The 27403-nt window shown below is 37.8% G+C and overlaps 2 protein-coding genes across 2 annotated transcripts; both read right to left on the bottom strand.

Annotated features, from left to right (window-relative positions):
• Positions 1–708: 708 nt before the first annotated feature.
• LOC306872234 (NACHT, LRR and PYD domains-containing protein 12-like) lies at positions 709–15900 on the bottom strand. The gene is made up of 10 exons (XM_079420728.1): positions 15827–15900; positions 11942–12288; positions 11520–11561; positions 7002–8784; positions 5483–5656; positions 5207–5413; positions 4986–5168; positions 4742–4915; positions 4306–4352; positions 709–4236 (listed from the first exon to the last, which is right to left on the bottom strand). Exons 2-10 carry the CDS (start codon positions 12195–12197, stop codon positions 3698–3700), a joined length of 3405 nt encoding a protein of 1134 aa, XP_079276854.1. The 5' UTR covers positions 12198–12288; positions 15827–15900; the 3' UTR covers positions 709–3697.
• A 5187-nt stretch (positions 15901–21087) lies between these two features.
• LOC306872921 (uncharacterized protein) lies at positions 21088–24435 on the bottom strand. Its single transcript, XM_079421847.1, has 7 exons — positions 24292–24435; positions 23866–24198; positions 22922–23239; positions 22420–22602; positions 22208–22303; positions 21975–22039; positions 21088–21874 (listed from the first exon to the last, which is right to left on the bottom strand). Exons 1-7 carry the CDS (start codon positions 24347–24349, stop codon positions 21647–21649), a joined length of 1281 nt encoding a protein of 426 aa, XP_079277973.1. The 5' UTR covers positions 24350–24435; the 3' UTR covers positions 21088–21646.
• Between the last annotated feature and the right edge of the window lie 2968 nt (positions 24436–27403).

Here is a 27403-nt window from a genome sequence, read left to right on the forward strand (position 1 = left end):
ATTAGCAATTCAGCCTGATGCAACATGTAATATACAGGACTAAAATATGAAATGTCTTAACCTGATGCTGTCTCTAATGGACGACTTTAGTATTACAGTCCTCATCTGTCATGCACAGCTTAGTGTTGCCTAGCTTGGTCAACTCAAATCATCAAAAATAGTATTCAAAATGTTACAAAATTAACAACTCAGGAAATTTAATTAAAAATATTTCACTCAATAAACTTCAATATAGTCAGTTTGGTCAATTAAATGAAATGCAAAAGACTAAATTCAAGATTCAACTCAGAACAGTTTGATTTTGAAGTTTGATACAGTACTCTCAATTTAACAAAACACATAAACAAACAACAAAAAAACTCTGTACAATCATTGCAATCGATTTATGTTCGACTGGGTTCAAACCAATAGATTCACCTGGAAAATTATTCGATTCCACAGTTCTAGAAAACTGGTAGGAAAATATAAGGGGAAAAATAGTTATGTCTTAAAAGATTTTACTTTGAGCATCAAGGGAAAAAAAACTTGTTTCCATTTATGCAAATCTAGCAGGTAGCATAATCATAATTTTATTACCCCGTATGGGATGCTACATTTTATTCTTTCCGACATTAAAGCACTTGAATACGACAAGCTCATAATCACGACTTCATAAAAATAGGAAATTTCCGATAGTGAAGGCAGCATAACAGACAACACACACAGCTTCGTGTTCAGACAGTTTTATTTCGCTCTCATCGAGTTAAAAACACAAATTAATGTATTTGTACTCTGTGTTGAAAACATACATAAACACGCTGCTGTACCTCTATTAACATAAGGCTTATTTTGCAACGTTTATAATCCTTTTGATGGATTGCATCAAGGAGCTATAGCTACGGGGCAGGTTTTTTTAATCTACAGAATAGTGCGAAAGTGAAACTGATCAAAGCAAGAAAACAAAAAAAGCATAGACTGCAACTACGATCAACCTTGTAAGTACATCCTGGGAAAACTAGGTTGCTGCTGGAAGAGGTGTTAGTGAGACCAGCAGGGGGTGCCCACCCTGTGGTCTGTGTGGGTCCTAACGCCCCGGTATAGTGACGGGGACACTATACTGTAAAAAGCACCGTCCTTCGGATGAGACGTTAAACCGAGGTCCTGACTCTCTGTGGTCATTAAAAATCCCAGGATGTCCTTCGAAAAAAAGAGTAGGGGTGTAACTCTGGCATCCAGGCCAAACTTCCCCATTGGCCTCTGACCATCATGGTCTCCTAATCATCCCCATACACTGATCACTCTGTCTCTTCTCCACCAGTAAGCTGGTGTGTGGTGGGCGTTCTGGCGCAATATGGCTGCCGTCGCATCATCCAGGTGGATGCTGCACACTGGTGGTGGACGAGGAGATTTCCCCCCTTCTATGTAAAGCTCTTTGAGTACCCAGAAAAGCGCTATATAAAATGTAACAAATTAATATTATTACTTATTACATCCCCAGTCAACAATCTGATCTCACACTCAGGGGTGGATTGGTCAGGGGCCCCTAGGCTACTCTTTGTGTGAGGCCCCCCTTAATCATTATGCTTCACTGGAGAAATGTATTTAGTACCATACATGGTCCACACTCAAATAATAAGGTGAACTGAAACATTAGCCTTATTAAAGGAACTATTTATAAGCTTTTTTCTCTTCTGGGGTCTCAAATGGAGGCATTTTGGTCAATATTGATAGTCCCTGTTTTAATAAATAATTTATTGAATCATTCAAATCAAACAATTTGTTCAAAACCACTGATTCAATTAGAAAGGACACAAGTCCATGGACCGTGGATCACTGGCTCACTCGATTTGTTCAAAAACTGATTCATTCAAGAAAAGGAAACACCGTGCCGCTATGCACTGTTGTATAAAATTAATAACATATTTGTGCTCGCGCACTTGTACTGATGTCTTGCTCTAGAGTCAATTATATGTGAATGTGTTTGCCCATTAGAAAAAAAAAACACAAAAAAAACTATACATTTGTAAGTTGGTCTAAAAGTATCATAATCATAATTAATAATCTCATTTTGTGAATTACGTCAAGTTTGCTCTCATGATCTTATAGTGAACAGGAATGTGTTTGACAGAACTTGACAGAAATATTCAAGGACTTTAAAACTGTCACTTCAATGACAACTCCCATAGTTGTCACTAACTTGTTTTACTGGTCCTAGGTGGTACACATTACCTCTTTAAAAGCACAAATATCTGTTAATTATAAAACATGTATATGTCATCAACTTTTTAGCCTCCCATTTCTACAAATTACCAGATAGCCACTATCAATGTACAGAGCTTTCAAGACATAAACATCTGTGTAACAATAAATACATTAAGCAAAAAAAAAAAAAGTTAGAAGAAGTGTATATTCTTAATGCACCCAAAAGATTGATTAAAAAAAAAGCTATTTTTTCTTTCTTCTTGGACAGATGTTGTTCTTTTAATTTAAATTTTAAGAAATGAGACAAAAACATAACACAGACTGACCCTGAGGTGCCAGTTTGAGCTTGACAGATAAAAGAGGCCGAGGTACACCCTCTAAAACTCCAAGGACCATAAAAAAAGCAGAGGAAGGCCATGGACTTGCCATCACGGAGCAGTGTCACCGAGGTGGGTTAAACACTACAATGCTAGTTTGGACATAGGTCCAGTACTTTTACTTGTCGGGAGTAGGGCCACAACATCACCTCCATTCAAAATGTGAACCAAACACTCTTCTTGTTCGGGCTTCAGTTGGCAAATGCCGGGAATATTCTCCACATTCGAATCCCGTGTCTCCATGTCCGCTGTCGTTTTAGATTCCCCTAACCTAAACTACACTCGTTTACTTTCTCTAAACTACACTCTTAAATTCGGCGCTTAGCGTCTACGTCACGGCTCTCAGCCCACCCTCTGTTCGTTGGTTGGTTGGATGGCTGGTGGGGAGCCGGAGATGATCTGGGAGCTGGTTTGCTATATTAGACTGAGTACAGAAGCAAACTGAAATTGAGCGGAAGTACGAAGTCTGACATAGTCAGGCTAGATTTTGTTGCCGGTTTGAAGCATGTAACTTAATTGTGAGTGTGGCAAGCAGGTTTTGAGATTGATTTATCCACCTGCAAAATTACTTGGAACTTTTTTTTAATTAATAAAATGTAATTCTTATGAAAATTAACATGGTTTAATTTCTTTTGGCAGATTTTTTACAATTTGTATAACCACAGTTCTACTACAAATGCCATGTTTAAACTATGGTTTTATTTGTAGTAAAACCATGGGTAATTTTCGTAAACGTTCTCAATAATAAATGTTGTGTTAAATGTCCTCTAACACAAATTAAACCATTTTAATTTGGATAATTCCAAAAAGGACATGGAGGGGAGTTTAATTGCAGGAGCTGTAGGAGTATTAAGACAATTAAGAGAGAATTAAACCGGACAAAACATAAATATTCAACCATCCATGTTTGAACACACACACAAAAGAAAAAAAAAAGTCGGACAGGCAAATAACGTGGTGACGCGAACCCTGCCACTTCGCTTCTGAAATGCTCCTGGTGTGAGTTTGCACCACGTGGAGGACGGAACAAAACATTGCCGGAGCCATAACGCGCCGCAGATGCGTGCAGTGTAAACAAGGGGTTATCAAATTTGAGCTGATGGTGTACTCATAAATGGTAAGATAAAGAGGCTTTCAGGTTACATCTGACAAAAGGACACAGAGCCCATGTCCACCTTGAATGCTGCATAGAGAGGATCTTTAAAAGCCGCGAGGAAGGTGTATAAGTGTGTGAGTGTGTCAGAGACGCTGTAGAAGGATAAAATGCCAGCCGTCGTGTCCACATACACACCCACTCTTTTAGATGAACAAGAGGATGGAGTCTTTATATTAATGTCTTCTTTAGCGTGAGAAACATATGGAAAAGATGCAAAGGTAATTTTCCATGACACATCATTGTTTCCAAGCTGAGCGGTGGCCTCTACTACACAAAGATCATCATATTTCCTCAGGATGTTTTTATGTGTTACCCCGACCGTCCCCTCTTGACCCGTCCATTCGGCCTCCCAGTAACAACGACCAGACAGGATCTCTCTAGACAGCACTTGTTGGACAGATTCAAATCTCTCTGGATGATCTGGATACGGCTGCTTCTGCATTACATATGCCGCCGTTCTGTCTCCATTGAGACACAACTGAACATGAGCTGTGTTTGGATCCAATGTGAGATCGCAGGCATCTGTGAGACAGAAAACACATCCATTAGTGCCTCAGAGAGACAGAGAAAGATAGAGAATGAAAAACTTACACTTCCTTTTCCCGGCTTTGATGAACTGTTTACCCATAGGCTCAGTTCTGTAGAAATCAATGAAGAGAAAAGTAAGAAAAGGTTATGAGAATGAAAGCAAATAATAACAAAAGGTCATGAGTTTGATTTACAGGGAATGAATGAACTGAATAAATGAAGTAGCTGCACAAATGTATAATTGCTTAATATGTCGCTTCAACAACATTGACCCTACGACTAATGTTTTGTCTTAATTTAAAACAGCTCTACAGATAGATTTTTATTAAAGAATACGCTTTTTATTGAGACATTCTTCTTTAACTTAAGGACTACAAAAATACTGACAAATTTAAAAAATCAGACACTGAATCATAATATGTGAGTCTATAAGTTATTGTCTGTATACACAAGGCCATTCAAAAATATGAATGTCACATCAATGACTCACAAGACATACTTAAGTATCTGCAGTGAGCAGTTTGGATCCTCCAGTTTGTGTTTGAGCAGCTGGTCTCCTGATGGTCCTGGATGATTGTAGCTCAGATCCAGCTCTCTCAGGTGTGAGGGGTTTGAACTCAGAGCTGAAGACAAATATCCACAGCCTTCCGCTGTCACCATACAGCCAGACAACCTACAGATTGACAAAACAAATGAGAAACAATACATTTGTCAAAGAATTAAACTAAAGCTCCTAGTTTTACCTCAGTATCTCCAGCTGACAGTTTGGACTCTTCAGTCCATCAGAGAGCAGCTTCACACCAGAATCCTGCAGGTCATTGTTACTCAGATCCAGCTCTCTCAGGGGCCAATCTGAGCTGAGAATCGAGGAAAGGTGCTCACAACTCTTTGCAGTGAGGTTACACCAGCTCAACCTGCAGGAAAACATTTCATAACTGTCTTTAATCACTCATCTGCCTCATACAGTGTGTTAATGCTAAATATCATCAATACTTTCCTCAGAACCTGAAGTTTTCTCTCTGTATTTTCCATCCCATCTAGGAGCTTATGGAGTCCAAAGTCCTGCAGGTCATTGCCGCAAAAGTCAAGCTCTCTTAGATGATGTGAGATATTTTTGAGAGCAATGACCAGCTCCATACAGCTCTCCTGGCCGAAATGACACCAGGAAAACCTGAACGAGTACAATATCAGTATTACATTTCAGGCTACATTTTCACATTGAAAAGGAAACGGTAATGACCTCAATGTCTCCAGATGACATTGTGGGCTCTTTAGTCCAGCAGAAAGTACATTCACTCCCGCCTCAATGCTGTAATTGTGACTCAGGTCTAGTTCGATCAGAGGACAGTCCTGTAGCTGAAGAGCCATAGCCACTGTTTCACAGCACTGTTGTGTCAGTCCACAGTCTGAAAACCTGTAAAGATGGCAAGATGTTAGGTAGTCATGAAGAGTTCACCTCTACACCGTTTTAATAAATAGATTCAAATAAAGCTAAATAAAAAATAATGTAATACACTGCACAAAAATGTTGGAACGCTACAAAAAGCTTAAATACTTGCATGTCATGAAGAGTTTACAGTATCATACTTGTACATTATTTTATCAACAGAACAAAGCAGCAATGTAAAAATAAACAATTTTGTAAAAAAAAAAAAAATTATAATAAAAAAAATACACAATGGCTTACACTGTGTTGCTGGAGCATCACTAGGTTTCAAATCAGAACGCAGATTTCGGAACCACTAATGCCTGAGCTGTCGATTGAAATATTTTCCCTTCAAAACGGACGTAGGAAGCTTCATCACCGCATGTGATTGCTAGTTAAATTATACTGCATTTACGTTGTGTCAGATTAATTGGAAAAATAATTTTCGCCTTGCACAACTCGGGAAATGTGATAATCTGAGGAGCGTGTGAATGCAGCAATTCTATATGCTCTGACGGCAGCAGGTAGCCTACCGTTAGCTAGCTACATTAAATGTGCTTGAATTGAAATGCCTAAAGCTAAACTTCCCTTGTAATGATTTGCAATGAGAAGCATTTCTAAACCTGTTGTCCAACAAAAGAGAACATTAACATGTTTTGTTAATCATCTGTCAGATGCATTCTTTTGTGATTTGATGTGGCTTCTTATCACAGAATATGGCAGAAAATATTTTCCATACTGTAAAAGGCTGTCAATTAGCAATGAATTTCAAATATACTTAATTATTTTGAGTGTATATTGTCTATACGTTTCATCATTCAAAACATTTATATCTTCTTTTTACTCAGCTACAGTGATAGCTGGATGCTTTTGCCCATATTAGGGATTTCCCTGGAGCATCATCAGTTCTATTATTTCTGAGAGGCATATGTGGAGTTTCTGCGTGAGGGCACCCTCTAGGTTTCAATAGCAATGGAACAGACATTGCATGTGTTTTATTTATTCAATAGATTTAACAATTTTGTATTACTCAAATAGAATTAAAATGGAATCATGAAAAATCTAAATTGAAAAACAAAACAGAATGTTAAAAGAGGTTGTGGGGGAAATAAAAAAAAATTTGAGGGGAAAAAACAATATGTTGAAAAAATAAAAAAAATAATTTGGAGAAAAACAAACAAACAAAAGTATTCAGTTTTAGGGAAAATATTACCAAAAATAATATGTTGAAAACATTAGAAATTACATTTTGAAAAAGTAAAACAGAATATGCTGTCTAAAAAAAAATTTTGGGGGGGACGTGAATAAAACAGAAGAAAGTTTTCATACTTACAAGGCTTTTCTGCAGCATCTCACGGCTGGGACGAGTCTCCTGCATCCTGCATATGTGCTGTTGAACATCTTCGGGCTAAAGTCATCCAGCACCTCTCCTGACATCAGAAGCACATATACCAGTGCTGAGCAGTTGGAGTTGGACACTTTCGGCTGGCCGCTCTCTGACCTCAGATATTTCATGATTTGTTGGTACAGGGTTCTGTCCTGCAGCTCCAAGATGCAGAAGAAGTGGTTGATGGATTTATTTGGGCACTTGTCATTGTTTTGCAGTTGCTTGATGTATTGGATGGTTTTATTGATGCAGCTTTTACTGTCCAGCGTTTTGTCCAGCAAGCCGATGAGGAGTTTCTGATTGGACTCAAGAGAAATGCCCAGCAAGAATCTCAAAAAGAGATCGAAATGCCCTCGGTCACTCTCCTTCGCTTTATCGATCGCCTTCCTCAGGAGAACATACAGCAGTTCTTTATTATTAGGACGTGAATTCTCCAGAAAGAAAGTCAGCTCGTCCATGTCCAGCTTCAAATAGCAGAGGAACACATGCAACGCGGCGAGAAACTCCTGCACACTCAAATGTATGAAGTAATACACCTTCATCTCGTGCAGAACAGAGTCTTTCTTGAAGATTTCAGTGTACAATCCTGTGGACTCCTCGCATGCATAAATGCCGCACGCTTTCAGATCCTTCTCATAGAACATGACGTTATCCTCCTTCAGCTGTTCGAATGCCAGTTTAGCCAACTTGGAGATCATGTCTTTGTTTGAACTCAAAAGCTTTGTGCGATCTCTTTCCAGTTTCTTCTCATACTTCTGGTTCTTCATGTTCATCTGTATCAGAAGGAAGTGAATGTACATTTCGGTGAGGGTCGAAGGAATGTCCTGCCCATCGTTTTTGACAAGAATATCCTGAAGAACGGCGGCCGTGATCCAGCAGAAGACGGGAATGTGGCACATGATGTAGAGACTACGAGACGTCCTGATGTGTGAGATTATTCTGGAAGCCTGAGCTTCATCTACGATACGTTTTCTAAAATACTCCTCCTTCTGCTGATCGGTGAATCCGCGCACCTCCGTAAACAATCCTATGTAGTCAGGAGAGATCAGATTGGCCGCTGCCGGTCGTGACGTCACCCAGATGAGAGCCGACGGAAGCAGTTTTCCTTTAATGAGGCTTGTAAATAAAACATCAACAGATGACCGCGCATTGACACATTTTACTAATTTATAGTCAAAATCCAATTCCAGGCGACTCTCGTCAAGTGCGTCAAAGATAAATGCCAGTTTGCATTTTTTATAAAACTTGGTGTTTTCCACATCATTCAAATCAGGATAAAATTCCAACAGAAGCTCATGGAGACTGATCTCTGTATCATCTTTAATCAAGTTCATCTCTCTGAATGGCAGCAGAAACACACAGTCCACATGTTGATTGGCTTTTCCTTCGGCCCAGTCCAGGATGAACTTGTGCACGGAGAACGTCTTTCCGATGCCAGCGATGCCTTTAGTTAGCACAATGTTTCCCTGCTCTTTTTGCTTCAGTAAACAGAATATGTTATTGCAGTCGATCGGTGTGTCCTCAAATTTGGGAGTTTTCAAAGCTCGGTCAATCTTCAGAACCTCATGTTCATCATAGACATCTGTAATGTCCCCTTCAGTGATGAAGAGTTCAGTGTACACTTTGCTGAGGAGTGTTTTGTTTTCTTTTTTGCCCTCAAACACACGACCTGTTTTGGCCTTCATGTTGTCTTTGTGACTTTCCAGAATTTTTTGCAAGATGTCGTCCTCTAGGACAGATCAAAAGAACAATAATTGTTGTGACTTCTGCCTAAAATCACTGATATGTTGGGGATCATAACTTGTAGCCCTACTTAAAGGGTTAGTTCACCCCAAAATGAAAATTATGTCATTAATTACTCACCCTCATGTCGTTCCAAACCCGTAAGACCTTCGTTCATCTTCGGGACACAAATTAAGATAATCTATCTGACACTCAATAGACAGAAATACAACTGAAATGTTCCCAGGTCCAGAAGCGTAGTAAATACATCGGTAAAACAGTCCATGTGACATAAGTGGCTCAACTTCAGTTTTGCGACGCTACGAGAATACAAATATAATATACATTTATAAGAATATAATTTTTTTTGTGCAAAGAAAACAAAAATAATTTACTTATTTAAATGTAATAATTTAATTATTCTCCCCCGAGTTACATCTTCCGCCATTTTGGGGAGTACCTAAGGATGTATTTGACATAATCAGCATCGTTTACGCTTAGGTGAAAGCATGCGTGTGTGTTGTGATACTCTCTAAAATAGCGGACGACGTAACTCAGGGGAGAAGAATGGTAATTATGAAATTTTTGTTTTCTTTGCCCAAAAAAATTTTATTCTTGTAGCATCGCAAAACTGAAGTTGAGCCACTGATTTCACATGGACTGTTTTACCGATGTATTTACTACGCTTCTGGACCTGGGAACATTTCAGTGGCATTGCTGTCTATGAAGGGTCTGAGAGCTCTCTGATCAAAAACATCTTATTTTGTGTTCCGAAGATGAACGAAGGTCTTACGGGTTTGGAACGACATGAGGGTAATTAATGACATAATTTTCATTTTGGGGTGAACTAACCCTTTAAATGATCTAAGGGCATAGTCTGAAGTGCAAGGTGCAGGTGCACAAGGGTGTGTCCGAATCCACTTTTGCTAGTTTAACGACGGGAAAAACAGCGCATGGTCTAAAAGGGTTGTCCCTATTCTCTTAATGAGTCATGGGTGTGTTTTAGGCATAACGTGGAATAAACCAATCAGTCTCATCTCCCATTCCCTTTAAGAGCCAGATGCGCTCGCGCCATGGCGAATTCGCTATTTACAAAGTGGAATTTGCAAGAGCAAAGACTGAATGCGTCTCCAGAGAGGAAACAGATCTGCTGGAGCGCGATGAAATAGGTAGCCTCATTCTGATACATGCAATGACTATCCATTATGACATGCAGGGCTGTGACGGTCACCCTGACAACCGCGTCACCACCGCGGTGGTCTATTGCCACCTGCGGTAGTGCACGTGACGTCACACACTCTATAACAAGCATAATACAAAGTTCTGTATACAAGTGTAATAATAGTAAAAGTTGCAAATTGTTTTATGTAGAATATAAATCTATGCTAATTCAGAAATGACCTCAAACGCCATTCACGATGTTTCCTGTAGATTGGCAGGTTTGAGCGCAGGAAAATACAGTTTATTTTTGCTTTCAGCAAATTTACTTTGTGATGAGCGATGGACCTTGTTGGGAAAACAAATACTACATCGCCGATCTGAAATTATTTCTATTCATGTCAGCGTTTGTGCTTGTTTCTTCAAGTTCACGTGACAGCAAACGCCCGGCTGGTCAGGTTTGTATTGGTGAGGCTTTCTCCAAACTGGCCAAATACAAACAAGACAGCGGTAAATGGAAGATGCTAACAAGAAATGTGGCAACATACACCACGATTCCTATTCCAGAGAGAGTGTGCAGTTGAGGAGTTCATGCGCCCGCTTGCTTGGTAGCGGAACAATAAACCGCGTATAAACCCGATGCCACGTTACAACACAACAGGTTGAGTCTGTCTACACAGGACATTTGAACTTTGTGTCAGTACGTCATAAATAGGAAGAGGCAGTTTACTGTGAGGGATTTGTCGATTTGTCATGTCGTATCGCGCCACATCCAGAGTAGACAGAATCACTGACTATAATGGGTTCTCGCCGCGCCGCTCGCGTGAGGTAGACAGGGCGTATTTAACTTTCTTATTTAAGGCTACTTTCCTATTTAACTGTATTATTTCTTTGATATTTATTTTAGTGCTTTGCAGGCTGCATGCTCACTGACGGAAGTGCTAAAATAAACATGCATGTTTGTTAATAGATGATTGAGCCTCATTTATTTATTTTTGCATTTCAGAATTATATACATCACAACACCGCGCCACTGGCGGTAGTTGATCCATTACCACAGCGGGGGTAAAAATCTGCCACCGTCACAGCCCTAATGACATTTTTATAATGTAGCCAACACAATAATAATATTTTACATTGTAATCCTTTAATTTTTATATTTAGTATGTTTGTGTGCTACTGCTACTTGTGTGTAATAAGCAAAGTGTATGTGTGTTGTGGACCTGCCTATAGGCGCATATTACTAACACGCTCTTTAAATAATAATAATAAATAAAACTGCGCCATTGACTTTGGACCTCGTTTTAGTTGGTCAATGGCGCTATTTCAGTTGCCTCAAAATAGCAATGTGCCAACAACGCACCTGAACACACCTCGTTTTCAGACCAGCATGCTCATTGGCACACAAATGGGTGCAAATGCATTTGTTATTTAAACTATGTCGGGCTGAAATTAACAAAAATCACCTGCGTTGCGCCTGTTGCCGCATTACGCCGAGTGTGAGATAGGGCCCTTAGAAATGTATCTAAATATGAGTTTGAAACAATTATAACCAGGATAAATAAGTGGCTATTGGTTTTGTACCTTGTTTCTGAGACATCTGTCCTTCAGGTGGATTTTGAAGCCCTTTTGAGTAAACATCATAAAACAAGCCAGAGAAATACACATACATTAATCATAAATGGTTTAGCTATTAAAGTAGTAACAAAGCATATTTATTCAAACTATGTTGTGGTTGTGACACGTTAACCAGTGTTGCCAAGTTTTGCTAAAGAAATAAACAACCTGGACTGAAAAATTACATCCCAAAATAAGTAACCCTTGGTGAATTTGGGAAGAAATAATACAGAATATAAAACTATTTTTTGTAAAAAATAATTAAAATAAAACCAAGCATTGAAAAAAAATAAAAAAAAATCCTGTGTCTGCCCAAATCTAGAAACGAAGAAAAAAAAATCAAACTTGGCAACTCTGATGTTAACAATATTGCAGCGTTATGATCTTACCGACAGCACCAGTGTTGATGATTACGGAGCCTTGGATGACATTTCCAGTGAGTACAGGAGCGATTACAGTTGCACCTGCTTTAGCATTCAAATCAACACTGACTGAAGCGTGAGACCGGCCGATCATCTGCACTGACCCATCCACTGCATCTGCTTTCTCCAGTTCATCAGCCGTTACTGCATTTTTTTGTCTCTTTGGTTTGTTATCGTCCAACTTATCCACTGCTTCCAGAAGCTGCTCTGGAACAGACGCCATCTTGTCTACTTTGGTCTTGTACACACCTTATTTTTCAATGCAGTATTAAGCTGTTTTCTGGTAATGTGCGAGACCTCCGGATCATTAGCTGCTGTAGGGAAATAACGAGAAGAATATCAAAATGCAAATGGTAATGGTAAAACTGTGTGTTCATAATTATAATTATAGTTATACTACGGGGTCGTTGAATGCTTGAATCTGATTGGCTGACGAACGTTCTGAGGTGTGCAATTATTTTCAGGGAAACGCACGGCGAACGTAGTTCCAGGCAGCTCTCTTGACCGCATTACAGTTCCATATCACTTCGCATAGTTAACTGTAATAACGGAAATTAGCATACAGTAGTGCTAACGTTACCTATACAGCACACAGGACTAACAAAAACAACAACATGACAGACATTTCTCACTAGCGAGGTAATAACAGCGCTGCATCTTAAAGCAGACTTACAGTTTAGAGACGGTGCTTCAGAACACTGTTGAGGGACACACAGAGGTAGCCTAATTCATACAAGCTCTCTCTCTCTCTCTCTCTCTCTGTTTCTCTTTCTGTGTCTCTGTCTCTCTCGCTCTCTTTCTAATAACTTCATTATTAACTGCATTAGTCTGCTATCAACGGCTCAAGCCTCCATTGCCAGCTTTAAAATGACGTTTTGGAACTAGCAAAAGAGTCGTTGGATGAGATGCGGAAGAAATAATCCTACTCACAATAGCGATTTAAGTAGAAAAACCGGACGAATCCCTTGAAATATATCATCTGATCGATGTCTTGAGGTGTGGCAACCGTAGTATAAGCGGAATAATTGACTCCGGACCGTTGAATTATTAGAAAAATAATGCACACCCGAGGTGTAACGGCCACTCCGCTTCGCGTCGTGGCCGCATCACCACCTCGGGTGTGCATTATTTTTCTAATAATTCAACGGCCCGTCGTCAATTATTCCTTACTTAATTCATAATCTGCCCTCTACAGTGGTGGACAAAGTACACAGATCAAGTACTTGAGTAAAAGTACAGATACGTACAGTGGTGGAAAGAGTACTGAAAATATATACTCAAGTAAAAGTACCATTACCTTCCAAAAAATGTAGTGTGAGTAGATTAAAATTACTTGACCAAAAAACTACTTGAGTAAGAGTAAAAGAGTAGCCTATTTAAAAGTACTCATGAGTATTGAGTAGTGAGTACTGAGCTGTGGATTCTACCCCGTCATAATAACCGCTCTACGCTGCAATTTATACATGTGTGACCCTGGAGCACAAAAGCAGTCTTAAGTCGCTGAGGTATATTTGTAGCAATAGCCAAAAATACATTGTATGGGTCAAAATTTTTGATTCTTCTTTTATGCCAAAAATCATTAGGATATTAAGTAAAGATCATGTTCCATGAAGATTTTTGTAAATTTCCTACCGTAAATATATAAAAACTTAATTTTTGATAAGTAACATGCATTGCTAAGAACTTCATTTGGACAACTTTAAAGGAGATTTTTTCAATATTGAGATTTTTTTGCACCCTCAGATTCCAGATTTTCAAATATTGTCCTATCATAACAAACCATACATCAATGGAAAGCTTATTTACTCAGCTTTGTATAGATGATGTATAGATCTCAGTTTTGAAAAATTGACACTTATGGTTTTGTGGTCCAGGGTCACCTTTAAAAAACGTTGTACATTCTGGAATTCATATTATCTTGTTTGTCATAAAGAATGAAGAATATCTATAATCCAGCAGTTTTGATTGATTTTGACTGCCAACTCTTTAAAACACATCAAAACAGCACGGAAACAGTATTCAGTTGAAGAAAAGATAGAAGTTATTCTCAGTACAATTATCCCCATTTAAATCATAAAGTTTGAAAAATAGATTTAAAATCATGTGTCAAACCTTGTTTGTGGTGTAAAAACACCCCTGGCCAAATGCCCCCACGGGGCATCACTTCACACTTTGATAATTACTGTAGTTACTGTGTTCTGAACATCACATCCTTTCTTTTTACATCAGATGGAATCTGTCTAGGTGGCTGAATAAAAATATTTGGACTTTATATCAAAAAATTTCCTCAACTTAGCACCAGCAAGCTTGTAGTTCGGTAAAGTTGGCAAGATATTGACAGATTCGACTTTTCCGGATCAATAACTCGCGAGCAAATCGTTTTTAATACACAAATGGCACCTCTTTTCTTTTTTAGTGATGTAGAAAACGAGCTACAAGCGAGGTTTCCTCAAAACAAGGTTTCTTCCGCTCTGTATAAAATACATTGATCTAAATGGGCTGGCGTCTCAGAGACAAGTCCTAAGGGACCGTCTGCAAAGCGCCAAACTAATAACTAAAAGTTTTTACTAATAACATACTGTTTAAATTTAGTTGAGTTGACTCAATTGAGTTATGTACATCCTGCATTAGGTATCTGAGTTGAAATAACATGTTTCTACAGTGTGGAACCAAAGCTAATAATTTAAGTAATTTTATTACATCATGAAGTTATGTTGTTACGAAGTTATTACCATTTTTTTCTTAATGAACAATTATAGAAAATATGCAAAAATATTTATTTTCTAAATAAATCTTGAAGTACAACCAGCAGGAGAGCAGTGATGTGTGGACTGAATTGGTTGAAAGTACAGTGTGTTACAGTAAAATTATTAACAATTGTTCATAATAAAAATTCATAAAAAATGTGCTAAAGACATTACTTTTAAAATGAGTGTTGTAGTATAACTAGCAGGAGAGCAGTGATGTGTGGACTGAATATGGTGAAAGTACATTGTGTTACAGTAAAGTTATTAACAATATTTCATAAACATTCATAAAAAATATGCCAAAGCAATTACTTTCAAAATGAGTGTTGTAGTATAACTAGCAGGAGAGCAGTGATGTGTAAATTGAATTTGGTGGCACTACAGTGCGTTAGTGTAAAGTTATTGAGTATGTTATTAGTAAAAACAGTTCTCGTTTGGCGCTTTGCAGACGGTCCCTTAGGACTTATCTCTGAGACGCCAGCGCATTTAGATCAATGTATTTTATACAGAGCGGAAGAAACCTTGTTTTGAGGAAACCTCGCTTGTAGCTCGTTTTCTACATCACTAAAAACGAAAGGAGGTGCCATTTGTGTATTAAAAACGATTTGCTCGCGAGTTATTGATCCGGAAAAGTCGAATCTGTCAATATCTTGCCAACTTTACCGAACTCAAGCTTGTTAGCTAGACAGTTAGCATTAGCTAACAATATTTACTTATTTTCAGTATGGTTATGAATAAACATTCATATCTGTCTGCTCGCCTCGATGATCTAAACAATATAAAACTTTGTACTGTTGATAAACAATATAAAAACAGACGTCACATAGGGCTATGCATAGCAATGTAATAAAACTGCTAACTTTACAGCAGCGGGGAATATGAACGTGCATGAGTTATTTTATTTAATCTGTGTTATTTTAATGTTTTGTTTTTTGACCTAAAACATAGAGACACTGACATTGATCTGTGTGCATTCAAGCATTTCAGTGGGCTTAAATAGATCACCTTTTATAGCAGATTTAGTTCACAAACAACTGACAGTTTTGACTTAAATATGATTTTCAGTTACAATAATGAATCCTAAAATTCGACATTAGTAACTTACTTTTAGCAGCATCAGTTGCACTCACAAGATCTCCAGTGTTTACTTGTGAGTTGAGTTCACTGGAGACTCGCTCTAAACGGATCATTTGAATCAGTGAGTTGAGTTCACTGGAGACTCGCTCTAAACGGATCATTTGAATCAGTGAGTTCAGTTCACTGGAGACTCGCTCTAAACGGATCATTTGAATCAGTGAGTTGAGTTCACTGGAGACTCGCTCTAAACGGATCATTTGAATCAGTGAGTTGAGTTCACTGGAGACTCGCTCTAAACGGATCATTTGAATCAGTGAGTTCAGTTCACTGGAGACTCGCTCTAAACGGATCATTTGAATCAGTGAGTTCAGTTCACTGGAGACTCGCTCTAAACGGATCATTTGAATCAGTGAGTTCAGTTCACTGGAGACTCGCTCTAAACGGATCATTTGAATCAGTGAGTTGTCGACTCGAGAACAGCTGCAATCGGATCATTCCAATTCGTGAATTAATCGTTTGTTGCGATTTGCGAACCAATTTCACTGAAAAATTGGTTCATTGAAAATAATATTATAATATCCATTGAAAAGATTATAAGGAGTAACCATATGTTTTATGAAATGTAGTGAAGTAAAAAGTACGATCTTATGCTTTGGAATGTAGTGAAGTAAAAGTAAAAGTTACTCAAAATAAAACTACTCCAGTAAAGTACAGATACTTGAAAAATGTACTTAAGTACAGTAACTAAGAAGTTTCACTTCGTTACTGACCACCACTGGCCCTCTAGAAGCGCCCTCTGCAAGTGCACGTCACATTATTATTCATCCCAAAGAGGCACAAAATCACTTTCACAGAGTTTAGATTATATGTTCCCTCCTGGTGGAATTACCTGCCCAACTCAATCCAAGCAGCAGAGTCCTTATCTTCAAGAATCGGCTAAAAACACACCTCTGCCATCTTTATTTGACCCTCTAACTCTAGCACTCTCTATTCTAATTTTATTCTAAAAAAAAAAAAAAAACTAACACTAGCTTTTCAAATCTTTCTGTATTCTATCTATTTGTTTTCTTTTTATTTAGGGTAAACGTACCTATTAAGCTGACCAAAATCTACATTGAGACATTTTTAGTGCACACGATATTGGTTTCAGTACAAAAAGTTATGTTAAAATAAAATATTAATCTCTCTCACAAAAATATTAAATTTTATTTTAAATGACAAAAGCATTTCAATTAAGATATACATCAGCAAAAAAAATATTTTAAGGAAAATGTCTTAAGAATAATTGTAAAAATATATATTACAAAGGTACAAAGTCAATCACAAAAAAATAAAACAGAACACTAAAATCAAGCAGCAAGGCACTGAAGTTGATCAGTTATATATTCATAATGAAGTGTCATCTTAGCACATTGCAACATACTATTTCACTTTAAGCTAAGTAACAAAAATCAGATAAAATAAACCAAAAAAACATTTAATTAATGGGGATGAACACAGAAACTAGCCTCATTATGAAACCTCTTTTAAATGGTTGTTAAATCTGCCATAGGTGATTGTCTTCAGAAACATGTTTTGTTATTCTGGTTAAAAGTTTCTTCACATCTTGATAGCAATCATTAAGTTAAGTGGTCTAAATGTATTTATCTGTATTTATATATTCTGTGGAAGAAATGTTCGTCCAATCAAAACGCTCGGTCCGAGCGTTTTAATTGGCTTTTCTACCTGCCTGTCAACATGTGTATTTGCATACCTCTACGCACCCTGTTCACGCAGACACGATACGTCATCAGCGTGTTCACACACGCTGTGCAGATAGGGCGAGAATGGCAGGCAAACATCAACAACCCAATCTTCCTTCCTAGTATTGTAGTACTTTTACTAACTGTGCTATAAAGTTTTCTCACCGGTGAATGACAGATGATGTAGGCCAGCGGTTCCCAATTCCAGTTCTCGCACCACGCTCTGCATATTTTGCATGTCTTACATCTGAATCAGATAATCAGCTCGTTAGAAGAGCTAGGTACGTTTACTCTATTTTACAATTGACAAAAGCATAAAAGGCCTCTAACACTAGATTATTCTATTCTTTTTCTATTCTAGCTGTTTTCTTTTTTATTTATTATATAATAAATATAAAAAAAATTGCTACGTGTACTGTGTTAGGCTAACAGACTTGTTATAGCACTTGCATATCATTGCTCTTTTGTTGATTTTGATTGCTTCTGTTGTCCTCATTTGTAAGTCGCTTTGGATAAAAGCATCTGCTAAATGACTAAATGTAAATGTAACTAAGATGCTTTAAAATAATTTGGTAAGAAACACCAGTTTTCAATATCAAGCAGCAAAACACCCTACTGAAAAATAAAAACACAACGGAAACGGTCACAGAATTTGTAACAGTTTTACTGTGGAAACTGTTGACCCTGTTGACCTCTATTGGCAAACAACCGCCTTCTCTTGGTGGCTGGTTAGTTTGCAATGTTTGTAATGGTTTTTGCAGTGCAAGCCATTAGAATTTCTGTGATTGTTTCTATTGTTTTCTTCAGCAGGGCAGGCTGTTTTGTAGCCTAAAATAGCTGGAAGCGGATGAGACCGGAAGCCAGGCAATTTTGAGATGGCCATGCCCCACACTTACTGGAAAAGGTGGATAAGATCAGATGAGAGAAGATGTATGACAAGTTGGGTCTGAATATATATGTATATATACATATATGTTGCGGTCCTACTCACCCGCTCTGAGCGGGATTCGAACCGTGGTCTCTGGCGTGGGAGGTGGGTGCTCTAACGAGGAGGCTAAAGGCCATAGACTCTAGCGTCTGTCGCTAGAGAGCCACTTGAGATCAGGGAGTGAGGTTTTACCTGCACAGCACTTACCCGCTGGCCTCTGCTACACTCACCCCCTAAACCTCACTCCCATCCGGGTCACGGCACCAATGTTGCAGTCCTACTCGCCCTGCTCCGATCGGGATTCGAACCGGGGTCTCCGGCAAGGGAGCCGGGCGCTCTAACGAAGAGGCTAAAAGCCATAGTGTCGTACCTGCACAGCACTTACCCGCTGGCCTCTGCTCATGTACCTGCTCATGTATGTGTGTGTGTATCTGTTACGAATCCTGGCCATGCACTTCCGTTTACTCACCACCAGAGGTCACCAGAGTATTTCCCTTAATTGCTTAAGTGTTCCCTTAAGTTCTGTTATGCGTTGCTACAAAGTCCTTAGTAACCGTTTCACCTTAAAAAATTAAGGGACCAAAATAGCTCCCTTAAGACATCTTTTACTCTAGCACGATGGCTGATTTCATGTTCATAGAAGAGGAGCAATTACCTAGGCACATTTTTAATGATCGAAATAATCCATTGGAGACTATGAATGATGCGCAGTTATTGAGAGAATATAGGTTTGATCGTCAGTCAATCCTTCATCTCACCGCAACGCTTGAGCCACCAACACCAAACCCGATGAAGTCGTGCACTCCCAGCACTGCTTCAAGTTTTGATTGCTTTAAGGTTTTTCGCTTGCGGTACTTTTCAGTCTGTCATTGGCAACGTTTTCAGAGTACACAAATCCACTGTCTGCAGAGCTGTCCATCGAGTGGCCTTAGCCCTGTGTCGCCGAATTGATTTTGGGGCTTTGTTAAAAGAATATAACATTGTATTTAATACCATATATTGGTATAAAACTCTGAAAGGAGAGCAAACCTTTAATCCTGTTTCTATATATAGGCCTAACACTTCTATTTCAGCAGAAGGGAATTTGATTGTTGAGGACAATTTCAATAACTACTATGTTAGAAATCATATTAACAGAAAATCTATTCCAGCGTCTTGTTTTAAATGGATGGCATTGTACAATGTTAATTTGAATGTTTCTTGGTCTCTTCCGCACAAATATTTATCAATAAACAAAATAAAAGAAGCCACATTTAAAATATTACATAGATGCTACCCTTGTAATATTAAGTATATGCCAAATATTGGGGGAAAAAGTACTTTCTGTTATAAGAGACCATTGTGCATCTTTTTTTGTGAATGTGTTTGTTACATTTTTTTGGAATGAGTTATGTGTTAGAATATGTATCCACACTTTTGATATTTTTTTATTATAACTTCTGTATTCAATATATTGTTAATCTTTTTATTATGCTTGGTAAATGTTTTATCGCCACCAGAGGTCACTCTTCCATCAAATCGACTCTCACACCACATATATGACTATCATATATTACCCTGGACTGCATTTCCCATCATTCATTGCACTAAGTACACACAGCTGTCACAATCACACACCCTTTATAAACCATGGACTTCCTTTCACAGGTGGCTGAGTATTGTTCTGTGTATAGCAGTCCCCTAGTGTTAGCTGCCTTACCGAGCCGTTCTGTGTTTCTGTTTAGTCTCATGTACTGTTCTGCATTTATCACTCACCTTGTGATAGCTGCTTTACTGAGTATAGTGTCCAGTCCTAGTTAGTCTTGTCATTCAGTGTTTCCTTGTTTCCTGTTTCCTTATTCCTGCCAGTGCATCTTGGATTAACCCTTGTCTCGGCGTTCGGACCCTGTTTGTACCTCGTTTGGATTATTGCTCACCCCTCTTCTCAAGCCCGTTGGATATTGTTTGCCGATCAAAGACCCACGCTTGCCCTCTGGATTATTCTTGTATCTTGTCTGTGCCATACCTGTGTGCTGATGTTTTGACCCTGCTCGTGTTTTTTGACCACATCTTTGTTTAATAAAGTTTGCAAATGGATCCGCACGTCTCACGTCTCGTTCGCCCCGTTACACCAGTACTGTCAATTGTTCTGGTTGACTATAATTCTTAAGTTTTGTCTTTAATGGGCATAAAAAAACAAACAAACAAACAAAAAAAATCTTTCAAAAGTCAAAAATTGCTTTCATTGTTTAACCTTGTAGAATTTTCCCCCTTTGGTGTATGCTTTTTATTTATTTGTTGTCTTTTAGTTTATTTAACTTTCTATCTTGTATTGGTTTTGAGGTTGTTGTGGTTATATGCTAAGTGTTTTGGCATCAATAAAAAAATAAATAACATAAAAAATCCACATTTTTTTCCACATTTCTGGAATTAATGGTGAGACTGTAGATCAATACTGGGATCTGCTGAATTAAGGCTACTCATCACTAAATATCCCTTATTTTTTATGGATATTCCCTTCTCACTTAAAGTCTCTAGATCATGGAATGACTAATTTTATGAAAAAACAAAACAAAAAAAACCCGCCATGGATAAATCATGTGCATCACTTCCAGAACTGTTTTTGAAATACAAGACACTTATGGTATTCTGGTACATTTTTAATACCTGGCGAAATGGGAACCTTATATAATAGTGATGCGTGACTGACTGCAGAAATATCTTAATCAGGTTATGAAGATGTATTCTAGCAGTATTCACACAAATAAATAAAAACTTTTGAGCTAATCGTGAGATTTTGAGATAATTGTGCATTTTTGCAAGTTGCACAATTATTGTGAACACATTGTAATGACCAGAATAGATGTTTGGCAACTACTAATCACATTAATACTAATTAGCTCACAAATACCTCATTTCAGCCTGTCAGTACATTTGTACTGTTATTCATACACCATAACATTTATTTTCTTCAATAATTTAATTCTAGACTATGTACTTTGATTTATTGTTACATAACACTAACGGATTTGTGGCCATGAATAAATTACAGACATAAATGTAACCAAACATATGTCAAACAATCTTATGTGTTCAATACTGTTTTATCCAAAATAATACCAAGGCCACAGATTTAAAGTCACAAAGCAAGTGAGAAGCATTCAGGTTTAACCTGGTCTCTAATAATGTTCTCAGTCTTCTATGGTATAACAGTGGCGTAGTCGCATGTTTCCTGCCCATCAGAAGTCCTGTCTGAAAGATGTGTAGCTGGAAATCTAATGCTGGAGTAGTTGAGATTGTCAGAGGGGCTGCTGGGTAAATGTGCTAGAGCATAAACAGAGGCGTCATGTTCTGCAAATCCTGGAAGGACCAGACTATAGTCAGGATGATCAAGTGTGAGGATGTTTTCATAAACCGTATGTGTGGCCTGAAGAGAAGAAGAAAAATAAATGAGTGGAAAAATTTATTACAATCCACAGACAAGTGAGTGCATAAAGACTGAACTCAAACAGACAAGATGAACTAACTTCTCTCGTTTCTCCACTGGGCAGATTCGTAGTCGGGCCATGAACCACATCTTTGGGCTGCGTTCCTGTTTTGTTACACAATATTTTTTTTATTTGTGACAAAATGTATTAAAGACCTTTCTTTTGACACAATATGCAGCTTTGTGACATTAATGTATGGTTTGACTATGAAAATCCCGTGATTTACTATGGCAAATGAGAACAAAAATGGCTGATGTGAGAAAGACATTTACCTTCTTTCTTCTGCCTCCTTCTTAAGTAAATGAACAATGAGAATACAAGCCCTGTCAGTGTCCCTATGACCACCACCATGATGACTGGTGTAAAAACTTGAAAAACAGACAAAAACATCTAGTAAATGTCCTATTTTTAATGAAACTTGAGAAACACACGTCTCTGGTCTGGACATTCAGTCAGAAACTTCGAGCAACAAAATCCGTCACACCTGAAAGTGGTTTTGGTGAAGCTGCATCAGCAGTCGATGAGAAAAACATTAACACTGAAGGTGCTGACGATGATGATGATAATGATGATGCTGATGAAGATGTGATGGTTTTGTCAGATGCAGTATCAGCTGTCACTGGTTTGCTGGTGTGAAATGAAGCTGTTGTTGCTGGTTTAGGTGTGTCTGAAGCACAAAAAATCATTGGGTTTAATGCATGACAGCCCATGCAGTTATTTCCGGATATGATGACAACAAAAACTCTTTAAGATGCTTTTTATATATTATGTAAATGATTTAATTCTTACAGTCTTATTGTGATAAAGAGTCATGTGACACTTTGTATTTCCCCCTGACACAGCTGTTAGCAACGCTTCACTAATGTTGAGGGTGTGGAGAAAATATAATGAGCAGTGATGTGCGTTTAGCATTTTCACTACTTCTATATTAAAAACAAATCTTTTGTATCCCTAAACATATTGTAAAATGTCTGATGTCATCTTACCAGCAGAAATGTTCAGATCAAAGACTGAAAGCCACTTGTTCTTGTGCCCTTGTCCTCTCTGTACAGCTCCACACCAGTATATCCCAGAATCCTGTTCTCTCAGATCAGTGATGTTCACAGTAAAGACTCCTGCAGACACATTATCGCTCAGAGAGAATCGACCGTTACTGTTGCTCTCTGATGAAACCTTGATAGCTGATTTCTCACAGAGGGACGTGCTGCTTTCTTTGCAGATGAATTTGACATTGCTCTTCAATTCACTTTCATAACGGCAGGGAACATTCAGATGCTCTCCAGGCACACCAGACACTCGGGACACTAAATCAGAGAAATACATTCCCCCATCCTTGAGTCTCAGATTTCTCAGAGTGACAGTATTGTTTTATATTCTGCTTAACATTCATTCACACCATTTTCACTGGCTGCTCCGCTTACAAACACTGATAATGTTATGAATATGAAGTGAAAAATGATTTCTGCAACAGAACGACATTGACCTTTTGGATCACTAAATGTCAACAACTCTGACAAGCTGTTAATTACAAAATTAACAAAATAAGTTGTTTATTTATGAGTTATTTAGCCGTTACAAAATAAGCACACCTAAATACTGAGGAGCAAGTTATGAAAAAAGAGAGTCTGAGTTGTGTATACTTTTTTTTGAATGAGCTATTTATTCTCAAAGAATCTGCATGGCATGTGTCAGGAAGTGATGCGGGTCAGTATTTTTGTTGTGTGTGGTGTGAACACTCTTCACCATCCGCAGAGGATACTGTGGTTTCTGATATCTCACCTCTCTACATCTTTCAGCACACGATACAGTACTGTCACATCCGCAAACAGACCTTTGACATATTACTTTACAGTATACTAGTTTCATTTATACATATTTTACACCATATCTATGTGCTCTGATGAAGTACTTCACACATATTCTGACTTACCATGTTTAATTTCCAGATGAATCTGTGTGATTTCATCAAATTTTCCCCACCCTGTCTCTATTCCACAGCAGTATTTGCCTTGATCGTCTGTTCTCAGATCAGTGATGGTGACGGTGAAGATCTGGGCTGATTTGTTATCATTCAGAGAGAATCTCTCGTCTTGAGCTGCTGATCCAGATTCAACAACTTTGTCTTTAAACACTACTGGACATTCTCCTCTGCAGAGATACTTCTTATGTCCTTCATATTTAGACTCATATGAACACTGTATCTCAACTTTTCCTCTTTCATGCGCAGTGAAAGTCAAGATCTCACTCGTCTCACATCCCAAGACTATTAAAACATAAAGAGAAACACAGCTCAGTGCAAACATGGACCTGATTGAGAACAGAACAGACTGTTAGAGAGACACAGAATAACTCTCACCTGACATGAGGAGCAGCAGGTGAAATATGAGGAGTTTATCATCACAGATCTGGATCATTCTGCTTTATCTGTGTGGAGCTGGTGGTCTCTATTAATGATGAGCTCAAGCTCTCTCTCTCTCTCTCATTTGCTCCTCCTCTCTATGAAATACAGTGTTTGCAGCAGGAACTCCCTCTATTGCCATCTTCATTGCATAAATTAAATCTTAAATTTACATTTGTTCATTTTGCAGAAGCAAATAAATTCAGCTTTGTGCTTAGAAGAGATCAATAACTTTTAAGTACACATGAACATGAATGAATATATATTTCATCAAGTCATCAACACTGATCACAACCAACAGACATCAGGCATCATTCAAATGTGTCATACTGTTTGAAACCTGCATATGTGACAACTTGGTGTCAGTATGATCCAATAATGACACCATGAAATGCGGGCATTTAGGATTGAATATTACTTTATCATTGAATAGTGCTTGTTTATGTGCATATTTATTCGTTCATGTAGTTGGCCTTCCAAATATGACTTTTGAATTAAAAGTTACCTCTAGGATCATTTTATGTGGTGTATTTTAGAAAAATACAATGTTTCTCTTTCTCACTTTAACATCTCACATATTTCTCCTAGACAGAAATGTGGTTACTTTAAGATCGAATAGAGATTTTTGCTTGAGTCGCCTGCTTCTCAAACTTTTCTCCTGAGACAAAAACTCTAACACTCTCACAATGGTCTCCTTTAAAGCTTTAAAAGAGCAACATCACACACTGTGCTTAGGTTTTTCTCTTTAGCTAAAAAATCCGGGGGTCTCATATTTGTCTCATGTGAAGCTTTAGAAGAGATCTCAACAACTTTACAAACTGTGTACCAAGTCAAGTACTTGAAATGCACTAAATAAAGGAGGGGGGGGGGGGGGTCCTAAATTCAGAGTTAAAGGCTATATCGAGAGAGAAATAATGCAAAAAAAAAGATAATGTTTCTTTTTATAGGACAATGTTTATGTACTTAGGCGCATAATTCATTGTTGGAAATACTAATGTGATTTATAGAAAATGTAACCCTGGAGCTTTCTTTGCTGAAAGGCACATACATGGCTTATGACTCACTCTTGAATATTAATTGACTAATTTGATTATTTATACATTAAATGCTAGAAATGTTTGAGCTCATATTGGGGCATTTCACTTGGTGCACACTTTGTAAAGTTATTGATATCTCTTCTGAAATTTAGAGGAGACAAATGTGGGAGCTCCTGAGTCTTTAGTGTAGGAGAAAAATCTGAGCACTAATGTTGTTGAGATGTTTTCTAAAGCTTTAAAAGAGACAAATGTGAGAGATCCAGAGTCTCTGGCTAAAGAGAAACATCTGAGAATCTTGTTTGAATCAGTGGAGAAGACAAATATGTGTCTTTAGATTAGGATAAAAATCTGAGCACATTGTGTAAAGTTGTTGAGATATCTTCTAAAGCTTTAAAGGAGACCATTGTGAGAGTGTTAAGGCCTTTCCACACTGAGCGCAATGCGAAAACGCGAAGCGAATCACCCGCGAATGTTGCTTTCACACCGAGCTCGAAACGAATGTTTGCCTTCTGCTAATTCACGCCTGCACGCTAGGTGGCGCTGACCAACAATTGCAACAAAGCAAAACATGTATTTAATTTATTAATATATTTGCTTACCCACTTTAAACCATCATCGAGTGCTTGTAATAACTTCCGATTGTGATTTATAGTTGATTTTGATTCTATAATAAGCAGACACATGCACTCTTTGTGTGTTTAATAACGCTACACTGCTAATATTAGTCATACACATCCTTTATTGCTATAAAAAATACCATGAGCTGCATACAAAACACATACAGAAAATATATCGTCAATCATGTCTATCTGCTTTCATATGTCATGTGTAGACAAAAGTTTCACTTGATTTTTTTGTTTTTTTTAAATATGGAAGATCTAGACTAGAGAGTGAACGTTGCTGACTCATAACACTCGCACACGTGGAAGAAAACAGACCTTTAAACTTTAAACAGACCTAAAAATTCCTTTAAACTCTACATTGTATGAGAGAAACCTGAAAGCTCACATTCTCACTCAAGTACACCCGGGAAACGAGACAGTGCTGCTTTCCTTTTCCCTCCCTCCCTCTCTCTCTCTCTCTCTGTCTCTATTGGATTAAGGCCTTGGTGTATTTTCAGCCAATTAGAGAGCTCTCTAATACAGTTCTTACTAGTAAGAAATCCAGTTACAGAGCTCTACAATTGCATTCTTACTAGTAAAAACATGTATTCATGAGATGCAAAACAGATTTGTGATTACACCCATTCCCCTTTCCAAATCCTGCCTGTGGTGATACACTTCAAAATAAAAGTCCCTTAAGCATGAATTAAGAGTATTGTCCTTGTGTCAGAATGACCATAAAAGTAAGATGACAGCTTGTATGTTTTGTTTTTGAAAAACAATATTTAATCACTAGACTGATTTAAATCGTTATAGTCTTGAAATACTTAAAAGCAAAGAAGACACAAACATGTTTCCTCTAAAAAAGCTAATGTCGGTAAAAAGGTCTGGTAATGATCAAGAGATTGCACTGGAAAAAACAATGATATAGGTAAGTGGTTGCAAACTATTTATTTTAGCTACATTTAAATAAAAAAAAATGCTGAAAGTTATCTCTTCATAAAGCCGTCTCATTATAGAAATATCTATCTAGAAATATCCGTATCATTATAGAAATATCGAAATAGAAATATCTATTTCTATTTATTGTTCATTCATTCATTTGACGTAATGTTTTATCCTTCTGATCAGATACAAACATATTTTGTCTGCTATTGTGTAAATGAGTTTTTTTGCTCCTTACAAAGATCAAAATGTCTAATATTATCCATCAAACAACAAAGAATCTAATAAATCACAAAAAACACATAATACAAATCCATTTTAAAGCTAGCAAAGGAATGCTTGTGTGGCAAACTAATGTTTACATGATGCTTAATGTGCTAACTCGAGAAATGGATGTTATTTTATTTAGTGAAATTAAATGAGGGAACATTGTTTTTTTTAATATATCGATCCTTTCTGTTTCTTTAATCCTGAATGTGCCTTTTA

The sequence above is a fragment of the Barbus barbus genome, assembly GCF_936440315.1.
Source record: "Barbus barbus genome assembly, chromosome: 7".
NCBI classification, from domain to species: Eukaryota; Metazoa; Chordata; class Actinopteri; order Cypriniformes; family Cyprinidae; genus Barbus; species Barbus barbus.